Below are 11,204 nucleotides of genomic sequence, written 5' to 3'. Positions count from 1 at the left end.
GTGTGTATGAACATGCATTGAGGTGTGTATGAACATGCACTGGTGTGTGTGCATGTGTGTGTGTATGAACATGCATTGGGGTGTGTATGAACATGCATTGGGGGGTGTGTGCATGTGTGTGTGTATGAACATACACTGGGGTGTGTATGAACATCCATTGGGGTGTGTATGAACATGCACTGGTGTGTGTGTGCACGTGTGTGTGTATGAACACGCATTGGGGTGTGTGTGTCCTCGCGCACACATGAGCACGCATGAGGGTTGTGGTGTATGTGTGCCCCTGTGTGTGCAGCAGTGTGCACATGTGTGTGTGTCTGTGTCCTTGGGGGCACTCATGGGTTCATGTGTGTGTGTCTGTGTGCGTATCTGGGTGCATGAACGTGCAAAGGTGTGTGCCCTTGTGTGTGCATGCACATGCATGAACATGCAGAGATGTGTCCTGTGGCTGTTTGGCCATGCATGTGCCTGCGTGTGCCTGCACACACATGAACATGCCCAGATGTGTGCCCCGTGTGTGCCCCTGGGTGTATATGTGTGACCTTGTCTGTGCCCTTGGAGGGGATTCATGAGTGCACCGTGTGCATGTGTGTGCGTCTGTGTGTGCCTGCACACGCATGAACATGTGCAGATGTGTGTGTGCCCCTATGTGTGCACGTGTGACCTTGTCTGTGCCCTTGGAGGGGATTCATGAGTGCACCGTGTGCATGTGTGTGTGTGTCTGTGTCCGCCTGCGCACGCATGAACATGTGCAGATGTGTGTGTGCCCCTATGTGTGCATGTGTGAGCATGGCTGTGCCCTTGGAGGGGATTCATGAGTGCACCTGTGCATGTGTGTGTATCTCTGTGTGCCATGTACACGCACAAACATGCACAGATATGTACCCCTGTGTGTGCCTGCACACACATGAACGTGCACAGGTGTGTGTCCCATGTGTGCCTGTGTGTCCATGCACACACACGAACATGCACAGCTGTGTGTCCCATGTGTGCCTGTGTGTCCATGCACACACATGAACATGCACAGGTGTGTGTCCCATGTGTGCCTGTGTGTCCATGCACATACACGAACGTGCACAGGTGTGTGTCCCATGTGTGCCTGTGTGTCCATGGACATACACAAACGTGCACAGGCGTATGTGCATGAGTGTGCCCTGTGTGTGCACACAGATGTAAACATGCACAGATGTGTGTCCATGCCCCTGTGTGTGCATGTGTGAGCATGTCTGTGCCCTTGGGAGGGATTTGTGAGTGCGTCTGTGTGTGTATGTATGTGCCTGCACATGCATGAACATGCACAGGCGTGTGCCCCTGTGTGCACACACGTGTGAACGTGCTCAGGTGTGTGTGTGTGTTCTGGTGTGTGTCCCCCTGTGTGTCCATGCACACACCTGAACATGCTCAGGGGTGTGTGTATGTCCCTGTGTTTGCACACATGTGTGTCCCTGTGTGTCCATGCACACACGTGGGTGGATGTCTGTGCAGGTGTGTGCACGGGCCTGCTCTGTGTGTGTGTGTGTGTTTGGGGGTGCCATCCTGCCCCACACCCCTCTGTCCCCAGCTCCGTGTCCCCAGCCCCCCAGGGCCAGCCCAGGTGTGGTGCCATGGCCAGAGGGGCCCCTGTTGGTGCCAGAGAGGCTGGAGAGACCACACAGCTGCTCTGGGTGGGTGTGGCAGCACCCAAAATATCCCAAGCTGGTGCAGCTCCTGCTCCATCCTGGATATTTTCCTCGGAGAATGGATCCCAGTGCCCTTGGGAAGCTCCTGCCGGTGCTGGTGGTGTCCTGGCTGAGGATCCCCACTCTGCCCCTGGGCTGCCATGGCCCAGCTCCCCCTTCCCCCAGTCCCAGCCCTGCGGCCTCTCCCACTGCTCCAGCATCAGGCCTGGGAGTTACTCAGGGTTTTCCTAGGGCGGGCAAAGGTCAGCTAGGCAGGCAGAGCTGCTGGGCCTGGGCCATGGATCTGCTGTGTCAGTGGCTGGGACACACCTGGCACCAGTGAGATGCTTTTCCGGGAGCTGTTGTGCCCACAAGACGCGCACGTGCCTCTTCACACTCTTCCCAGTCCCCAACATCGCTCCTTTCTGGCTGCAGGTGACCAGGATGCTGTGCCATGGGAAGCCCTGGAGGTCCATGTGCAAGGGGCTGGTCCTGGGGACCCTCCTGACCAGCTTCATGTTGCTGCTCTACTCCTACGCCGGCCCCCCGCTGCAAGTCAGCGTGACTGAGTGAGTCTGGGGTCCCTGCGTGTCCCCCCACAGCTCTGGAACCCCCAGCTGGACACAGTCCTGGGGTTTTCCAGGCTCTGGTGGCTTCACACCAAGATGTCCCCTTCCCTCTGGAGGCTGCGCCCTGTCCCAAGGGTTGGGGGGGAGGTGGATCCCAACTCTGCGGGGGGCTGGGGATGCTCATCCCGGGGGCACTCACTGCTCCTGAGTGAAAAGAGAAGGGAAGAGGGAAGAGGAGACGGAAGGGGGAAGAGAAGGAGTGTGACTCCTGTCATCAAATTTATCTCAAGGTTATAAACAAGATCCACGTGCCTCATAAACCTGCTGCCGACTGGTGCTGTCACATGGGATCGTTATCAAGATCATCTTGAGGAGTTCATTAAGGGCGTCCAAAGTCACTCGAGACTGTGGTCTCTGTTCCCTGTCCTGGGCAGCTCAGATAACACCCCTCATGGCTTCCCAAGCTCCCCAAGGGCCTGTGAACTCATCTGTGGGGCCAGGATCTGGAATTGTTTCCCTCTTTGCTGGGGCTGGGTCCTCCATGGATCCCACAAGGGGTTCATGATTCCTACAAGGGCTTGAGAGCTCCCAGACCTCTTCCTTGAGAGTTCCCAGACCTCCTCCATGGATCCCATAAGGCCTTGAGAGCTCTCAGACGCCATAAGAATGTCATCAGCTCCTCTCCATGGAATTACAGCCATGGAAAGCTCCCCTTGATGCACTTCTTGGCACCAGGACCACCATGGCCATGCTTGTGGAGAGGGGTGTGGACCCCCTGCTCAGGGTGCTCTGGTGCTGGTGAGGGCTGACCACAACAACACATCCTCAGTGGCTCGAGTTGTCCAGGGGTGAATGAGAATGGTTTGGTGGCTTGGAGGTGCATCTGATATCAGGCATTTCTTTCCCTGCCTTTTTCCCCCTCTTCTTCTTTCTCTCCTTCTTTCCTCCCCTTTTCCCCCCTTTTCTGTCATGTGGGTGCCCTGATCCCACTGGGCACATGGCTGGGGGTGAAGGGGCTCTGCCCGAAGCTGGGCTTGTCTTCAGTGGGGAGCCTGGGGTGTAGGGGTGAGCACCCCTCTCCAGCAGCTGTTCCCAGGTCCAGCACCCATTCCCAGGTCCAGCACCCATTCCTATTTCCAGCACCCATTCCCAGACCCAGCTCCTCCAGGACAGAATATGCCAGACCCTTCACAGCGGTGGGGCTGCACTGGCTGAGCTGCCCTTACCTCACCACAGTCCTGTCTCTTCTCCCCCCAGGATCCCTGTCCCCTCCTCTTGCTCCTCCCGCCTGTCCCCTGCCAGGGCTCCGGCGGTGTCCAACGGCACAGGGAGCCCCTCAGGAAGGAGCTGCCAGCCCAAGCTCAACGTCATGTTCATGAAGACCCACAAGACTGCCAGCAGCACCATCCTCAACATCCTCTTCCGCTTCGGGGAGAAGCATCACTTGAAATTCGCCTTCCCCAACGGCCGCAACGACTTCTACTACCCGTCGTTCTTCGAGCGCAGCCAAGTGCAGCACTACCAGCCCGGCCGCTGCTTCAACATCATCTGCAACCACATGCGCTTCCACTACGAGGAGGTGCGTGAGCTGCTGCCGCCCGACGCCACCTTCGTGACGGTGCTGCGGGACCCCGCCCACCTCTTCGAGTCCTCCTTCCACTACTTCGGGCCCGTCATCCCCCTCACCTGGAAGATAACGGGGGAGGATAAGCTGGCCGAGTTCCTGCGGGACCCCCGGCACTACTACGACCCCAACGGGTTCAACGCTCACTACCTCCAAAACCTCCTCTTCTTTGACTTGGGCTACGACAACACCATGGACGCGGGCAGCCCGCTGGTGGAGGAGCACATCCGCGAGATCGACCGCCGCTTCCACCTCGTCATGTTACTCGAGTACTTCGATGAGTCGCTGGTGCTGCTGAAGGACCTGCTGTGCTGGCAGCTGGAGGATGTCCTCTACTTCAAGCTCAACGCCCGCAAGGGCTCCACCGTGTCCCGGCTGACCCCCGAGCTGTACGAGCAGGCGACCGCCTGGAACCTCATCGACGCCAAGCTCTACCGCTACTTCAATGCCAGCTTCTGGCGCAAGGTGGAGGCCTACGGGAGGGAGAGGATGGCCAAGGACGTGGCCGAGCTGCAGAGGGAGAATGAGAAGATGACGAGCATCTGCATCGATGGGGGGCACGCCGTGGACGCCAGCGCCATCCAGGAGTCCTCCATGCAGCCCTGGCAGCCCCTGGGGGAGAAGACCATCCTGGGGTACAACTTGAAGAAGAAGATCAACAAGAAGCACCAGAAGCTGTGCCGCAAGATGCTGACGCCCGAAATCCAGTACCTGACTGACCTGGGGGCCAACCTCTGGATCACCAAGCTATGGAGTTACGTACGGGACTTCCTCAAGTGGTAGGGGCTGGTGGGTGCCGCGCTCCCCCCGGGGAAGAACCAGGTGCTTTTGTTTTTCTTACTCGTGGTTCTTATGGTTTGGAACTGGCTGGAGGGTTCAGCACCCAGGAACTTTCAGTGGGACCCTCCACCACCTTTCTGCAGAGCCCCAGCTTGGGCTGGAGACTGGAGACTCTGCCTCCACCCACAGGGTCAAGGATTGAGGATTCAGGGACAGTGCTTTCCTGCAGGATCCTTCTTCCTTCCCCACGGAAAGACTGGAGGAGGTATTTGTGAAGGACGTGGCCCTGTCACAGCGGGAGCAGGACATCCATCTGTCCCCACCTTGCTGGGGGCAGCCCAGTGTGAGCAGGGATGTGCTAGGACAGCAGTGGCAGAGGGTCCCCCTTGTCCAGGGTGGGTAGAACTGCCCACAGGGAACTCCACCCTCCAGGGGCTCCTCAAATTACCCCTTTGAGTCCTGGTTTGGGGTGCTGGAGTGTTGGAGCCTGCTGCCCATGGGTGTGATGAGTGCAGCACATTCTCAGCCCACCCACAGCCATCACGCCATGGCAGGCTATGACCCAGAGCCACCCAGAGCCCTTTGGAGCCTGGAAAACCCATCCCAAAAGCCCTGGCATTTATCAACAGGTCCCTGTGGGCAAAGGGCACCCCCTCCCTGACCCCCATCATCCCAGTTAGAGGGCCCCGTGGCCCTGGTTCCCACAGGGGACATCCCAGAAGGCTGATGGGGTCTGGTGAGAACTGGTGTGGGGAGGAGACAGGGAGCGGGGTGTGGTGGGCACTGTCCCTGTGATGCCATCCCGGGCATGGTGGGGACACCAAGGCCATGGTGTGTCCCCACCCTGCCTTGGGGACAGACCTCCTGTGTCCCAGCTGGGCTGGATGACCCCGGTGACACTGTATCCTGCTGAGAGTGGCCCTGGCTGGGCACGGAGGTGGCACCGGTGGCTGAGCCTCCCCTGCAGAGAAGGGACCCCCCTGGCTTCCCACCCGTGTTTGGCTCCTTCTGTAAAGACCAGGAATAAAAAAACGATTCTACTTTTGTAAGATAATTGTGTATTTGGCAGTTTTTAATGTAGGGATTGGTCAGCTGCTCTCCAGCCACCTCCTTCTCCAGGATGGGATGGATGGGGTGGGGATGCCCCGGTGTGAGGCCACAGCAGGATGCTCTGCCAGTCCCTGCTCCTCCTGAGGGGTCAATCCTAGCTCCCATCAGACCTGTGTCTCCTGGGCAGTGCTGAGGCATAAGACCCCCAGAGCAAGGGGGGCACCTGGGTCTGTCCCTGCTGTCCCTGCTGGGTGCTGGGGACATTCCCGTGGTGTGCAGGTGGCACCAGGAAGGTCTGCTGGCTTCACAGGTCACTCCAGCCACCGTGTTCCAGCTCTGCTGCTGGTGTGTACACCCTGTTTCAGGGGTGGCCATGGGGGGCATCAGCCACCACTGCTGCCACCAACTCACCTGTGTGTGACACTGCCCACAGACACTGGGACGGCACCGAGGACACCTCCCAGAGGTCCACAGGTGTCTCCCATGATATGCTGAGGTCTCCTGCTGGCACCAGGGACCAAATCCCACCTTGGCCACTGGTTGCCTCTGCAGATGTGGGATGGAAAATCCCCGTCCCAGGCAGGTTGGCTGCAGAGCCCACCCGGGGTGATGTCCCCATGGACATCATGGACACGCTCCCTGTCCCTCTGCACCCAGGCCACCAGCTCAGCCCACACAGAGGGGCTGTGGTGGGGTGGGGTTTTGGGGCTGTGGTAGGGTGTTGGGGACACCTGAGACAGGCAGGACACAGGGACATGTGTCTGTCCTGGTTGGGTCCAAACTGCTGCTCCCAGATGGGCTCCCTGTCCTGCAGAGCTGAGAGCAGGATCATGATGGGACAAGGATGGGGCACTGGGGACTGGGACTCTGTGGTGGGACTGGGATTATCCGTGGGATCATGACAATGGCATCAAAACTGTGGTGACGCTAGGACCTCATGTAGGACCATGGAGATGGGACCAGGAACATCCACGGAACCAAGGTTGAGTGATCAGACCAGACCATGTGGTGAACTGGGACCAGGGCAAACTGTCTGAACCAGCACCATGTCCAGGACTAAAACTACATGGTGGGACCAGCACCATGCACAGGACCAGGACTAACTGGGGATGGGACAACATGGTGGGATCTGAACCTTGCTGAGGGCCAGGACCACAACTACATGGTGGAACCTGCACCACACATGGGAATGGGACTGATTGGTGGATGTGGGACCAGGACTAACTGGTGGATATGGGGCCAGGACTAACTGGTGGATATGGGGCCATGCTCAGGACCACCTGCAGGATCAGTCTGAGTGGTGAGAGTGGGACTGTGGGACAGAACAGGAACTGGGCAGTGGGCACAGACCCCTGTGGTGGGACTGGGAAGGTGTGAGGGGTAGGAGCAGCCCCAGGTGTAGGGCTGCTGCTGACTGCAGAGAGGGTCAACAAAGCCCCCAAACCCATCAGTGCCAGCTGGGGCCCATTGGCACCCAGCCCTGGTCCTTAAAGACTCCCAGGTGGTGGGGTGGGGGTTGCTGCTCACTGGGGATGGAGCTGTGCTGGTTGGTGCTGCTGTGCGGGGCTGTGCTGGGGGTGGCAGGTGAGTGGGGCTGGGAACACCCTCGGTCCCCCCACTGGTTGTGCTGGGGAGGTGGGTGGTGGGTGCCCTTGGCTTTGCCCTGTGCTGGTCACCTGGACCTGCTGGTGCAGGTTGTCCTGGTGGAGAGGAGCCTTCCTGAAATGACCCCAAGCTTTGGGGATGTGTGGCTGGGACAAGGGGCCTGCTGGGAGCTCCCTCAGGTCCCAGCAGGTCTGGGAGGCTTGGGAAGGGTAGCAAAGGCTCCAGTGGGGTCTGTGGCTGCTGGCAGTGGTCTCCCCACCCCATGAGCAGCTCCTGGTCTGTCCCCAGCCCCGGTCAAGTGCTGGGACTGCTCCATCCTGCCTCGGCATGGAGGAGCCCCTGATGGGCTCCTGGGTGCTCTGCCCACCTTTATGCTGCTGTCACCTGCCCCCCACGAGTCCTGGGGACACCTGAGGACCTGGGTGTCCCTGCTGTGTCTGGGACATGCTGCTGCTGGCTTAGCCCTCCCTTTGCTGCAGGGACCACTGTGGTTCCAGCTACCTCAGAGCCCCCCAGTCACATGGTGACAGCTCCGGTGGTGTCCTCAAACACGGGGACGTGGGAGGTTCCTCCTCACCCCAGCTCTGAGGAGCCCATCATGAACTTCACCCTGAGGCTCCTGGATGGTGAGTGCTTTGGGGGTCATGGGGGACAACCTTTGGGGGTAGACCATGGGATGGGTCCAGCCAAGACCCCTGGGTTCAATCAGCAGCACCCAGTGGGTTCTCCTGGCTGGCCTCAGCATTAGGACCACCAGGAGAAGGTGCCTGTCCCTGCAGGAGCTCCCTCCATCTTGTGGAGGGTGTAGAGCTTTGGATGGCAGGGCTTTAAGATGTTCCTAATCCTGGGTCTGATACAACAACGGGATTTTGGGGGTCAGCTCTGACCCTGATGGGGCCTGACATGGTCCCTCTCAGCTCCATGGGGGGGTCCAGGAAGGTGCTGCAGCTCTGGAGAGCAGGGGAGCCAGGCTGGGGGGACAGAGCCAAGACAGCCCTTGGCTTCCAGGGATGGGGGGCTCTGAAATGGGGGAGCTGCAGGGATGGAGGCCAAGACACTGGTGGGGGGTGATCTGGGATGTGCCTGGTGTCCCTGTCTCTGCTGGGACAGGTTTGGGGGTGTCACACTGAACCCACACTCCCCTCAGGGGACCCCAGTGCCACGGGGCAGCCACTGGTGCTAAGCCCCAGCTCTGCCATCCATCTGGAAGCCAGTGTCCACTTCAGTCCCAGCTTCTCCATGAAGATCCACGTGGACCAGTGCTATGGGACCATCGTGGAGCAGCCAGGACGTTCCAGGAGGGTCTTTATGGTGGTGAACAGCCAGGGGTCAGTGCTGGTGGGGTGGGAAGTGGGGACCCCTTCTTCTACAGGCACCCTGTGGTCCTGCACGGCCTCCTGATGGGAGGGGGTTGTCCAGGGCCTGGAGACAGCCAGGAAATGTCCCTGTCATTCCCCTGCCACAGATGCCTGCACGGGGAGAAGCTGGGAAGTGTGTCTGTCCAGCACTGGAGAGGGGAGTCTGCCCTCCAGCTCTCCATCCTGGCCCCCATGCTGGAGGGTGAGACTGAGGAGGAGGAGGTGAGGTCAGGGAGATGCCCTCGTGGTGGGGTGGAGGTCCCATGGAGGGGGATGACCTGGGGGTCCCAAAGCACTGTCTCTGCTGGGGTGGTCTTGGAGGAAGGTTGGGTGGGAAGAGAGTGAAGTCCCCAAGGAAGGACATGGTGGGATGGAGGTCCCACGGAGGGGGATGACCTGGGGGTCCCAAAGCACTGCCTTGCCAGGGGCATTGGGGTGGTCTCAGCCCCATAGGGTGGAGCGGGAGGAGAGCAGGGTCCCTGAGGAAGGAAGGACATAGTGGGATGGAGGTCCCATGGAGGGGGACGACCTGGGATTCCCTAAGCACTGCCCCTCCTGTGGCATCCAGCTCCTTCCTGAGGCATCCAGCTCCCTGCTGGCATGGTCTCAGCCCCCCTGGGATTGGAGGGGAGGAGAGCAGGGTCTCCAAGGAAGGACACAGCAGGGGGGTGTCCTGGCAGGTCTACGTGCACTGCTTGCTGACAGCGTGGGGACAAGGACACGCCATCAGGTCCTGCTTCTACAGCCACACCACGGCCAGGTACGCTGGGTGCTGGAGCACTCGTGGGTGTGTTGGGAGCAGAACCCACTGGTCACGGGGACCCACCTGGGGGGCAACCAGGTCACCCCACTGCAGGCTGGATGCCACCTCTTCTCTGATGGCAGCTGGTGGCATCACCACAGGTCCAAGCACCCTCACAGTGCAGATGAATTAGGGAGGTGTTTGGAGTCACCCAGAGGACACCTTCTCTGGGGTGGCACCATGTGGGTCTTGTGCTGGAGTATGGGAACCCCTAGACCATCCTCCCAGCTCTGTCCTCTCCCCCAGCTGGCACAACGCAGAGGACCCTTCCCGGAGTGCCCAGTGCCACTGCTGTGACACCAGCTGTCCCCGCGGTGACACCCTCCCAGGACACCTGCCAGGTAGCGGGGGTGGGACACCGTGACTCCACGTTGTTCTGGGGTCTTGGGAGGAGCTCGTGGGCCTGGGATGGGCTGTATTTGCCATGTCCTCCCACAGCATTCCCAGGTGAGGGGACACTCCACCGGGAGACAGTTGGACCAGTGCTAGTGCAGAAGGAGAAGGTGCCGTGGTACGAAGGTGAGGGACACCCCAACCCTCTCCCATGTCCCCAAACCTCCCTCCCCAAGTGCTGGACCACCCAGTGACCCCCCCACTGGTGTGTTTTCTGCTGTCCCCAGGGCCATGCCACACCATGAAGAGGTTCCTGCTGGCCGGGCTGGCCCTGGTGGGCAGTGCCGTGGTGGTGGTCGCCGCGGTGGGGGGGCTGCTGGGGCTGGCCCTGACCACCTGGCGCCTGGGCACGCGCCGGCGGGGACAGCGGCCACCGAGGCAGAGGTCTCCCTTCCAGGCTGAGCTGCAGAGCGTGGTGGGGGCCCTGGTCCTCAGGGAGACAGGGAAACGGGGTGAGGTGGGACCAGACCCCCTTTCTCCACAATAAACATGGCTTTGTTTTCTCTACAGCTTCTCCTGGTGGTAGTGTGTGGATGCCACCATGGGATGGGGACGTGCCACTGCACTGACAAGCCATATCTGCTCCAGGTTCCTCCGGGTACCTGGAGATGTGACTTCCAGGTGTGGTGGCACAGTCCCAGGCTGTGGTGCTGAAGCTGGGGGGATTTTGGGTCCCTGGATACCATGGCCATGGTGGCAGCTCCTTAGGGTGACAGTCTGCAGGATGTCCCATGAGGCTGTGGAGAGATGGAGGGGCTACATGGTGGGGCCATCAGGGCTGCTCTGGGCAGGTGAAGACCCCCTGTCCCAGGGTGGAGATCCCCAAGATGGGTTGGGTCCCAGTAGACCCACGTGTCCTCCCAGGAGGGCGCACGGCTCCGGCCCAGCTGTGGTGGCACCTGAGCATCACCCAGCAGGGCTCACGTTTGAAATGGTTTATTAGGACCAGTGTGGGGCAGAGCAGCCGCCCCGGGGTCATCACTGGAGCGAGGGGTCACAGTAGGTGGGTCACAGCAGTGCCTCGGTTTCCCAGCGTGTGCAGGGCTGGAGGGGCTCAGTGGGGTGTCGGGGGCTCTCCTGGTGTCCCGTAAAGCTTGCGGAGGCTGGAATCCATCAGGAAATCCACAGTCCTGCGGCGGGAGAGGGGACAGTGGGGGGGGTCTCAGGGAGGTCCCTGTGGTACTGGATGTGATGGGGGATGGGTGGGGCTGTCCCTAATGACCCCAAGACACCAGCCCCACCAAAACAAGGCTTAGCACAGCTTCAGTGTGCTAATCCCAGCTCAGCTCTGGGTAATCCCCATCCTGACAGGGACGTGTCCTTGCTGGACTCCAGCAAAGCCCCTCTGGGGTGGAGACACCCCCCCCC

At 60.2% G+C, this 11,204-nt stretch overlaps 2 protein-coding genes across 3 annotated transcripts in view; both read left to right on the top strand.

The window, feature by feature from the left end:
- Positions 1 to 5,679, top strand: part of GAL3ST1 (galactose-3-O-sulfotransferase 1) — an 8,259-nt gene extending 2,580 nt beyond the window's left edge. For both annotated transcript variants that reach the window (XM_008933440.3, XM_018085672.1), the window contains exons 2-3: positions 2,091 to 2,224; positions 3,482 to 5,679. In XM_008933440.3, coding sequence (XP_008931688.1) covers positions 2,100 to 2,224; positions 3,482 to 4,631 — 1,275 coding nt within the window. In that variant the 5' untranslated portion in view covers positions 2,091 to 2,099 and the 3' untranslated portion in view covers positions 4,632 to 5,679. The remainder of the gene's footprint in view (positions 1 to 2,090; positions 2,225 to 3,481) is intronic.
- A 2,124-nt stretch (positions 5,680 to 7,803) lies between these two features.
- LOC108641862 lies at positions 7,804 to 10,450 on the top strand. The gene is made up of 8 exons (XM_029964919.1): positions 7,804 to 7,909; positions 8,431 to 8,611; positions 8,749 to 8,863; positions 9,322 to 9,401; positions 9,690 to 9,784; positions 9,882 to 9,962; positions 10,064 to 10,288; positions 10,425 to 10,450. The coding sequence occupies exons 1-8, from the start codon at positions 7,804 to 7,806 to the stop codon at positions 10,448 to 10,450; spliced, it is 909 nt and encodes a 302-aa protein (XP_029820779.1).
- The last annotated feature ends 754 nt before the right edge of the window (positions 10,451 to 11,204 follow it).

The sequence above is a fragment of the Manacus vitellinus genome, unplaced genomic scaffold, assembly GCF_001715985.3.
Source record: "Manacus vitellinus isolate BGI_N305 unplaced genomic scaffold, ASM171598v3 scaffold_84_pilon, whole genome shotgun sequence".
Taxonomy (NCBI): Eukaryota; Metazoa; Chordata; class Aves; order Passeriformes; family Pipridae; genus Manacus; species Manacus vitellinus.
This window is presented reverse-complemented; position numbering and strand designations above follow the sequence as displayed.

What these genes read in the sequence shown, in the direction of transcription:
- LOC108641862 (XM_029964919.1), top strand. Translation starts at nt 7,804, where the DNA reads ATGGTGACAGCTCCGGTGGTGTCCTCAAACACGGGGACGTGGGAGGTT. An exon ending in ATGGTGGTGAACAGCCAGGG is followed by an intron (nt 8,612 to 8,748) that starts GTCAGTGCTGGT and finishes CCCCTGCCACAG; the next exon opens with ATGCCTGCACGGGGAGAAGC. An exon ending in GTGAGACTGAGGAGGAGGAG is followed by an intron (nt 8,864 to 9,321) that starts GTGAGGTCAGGG and finishes GTGTCCTGGCAG; the next exon opens with GTCTACGTGCACTGCTTGCT.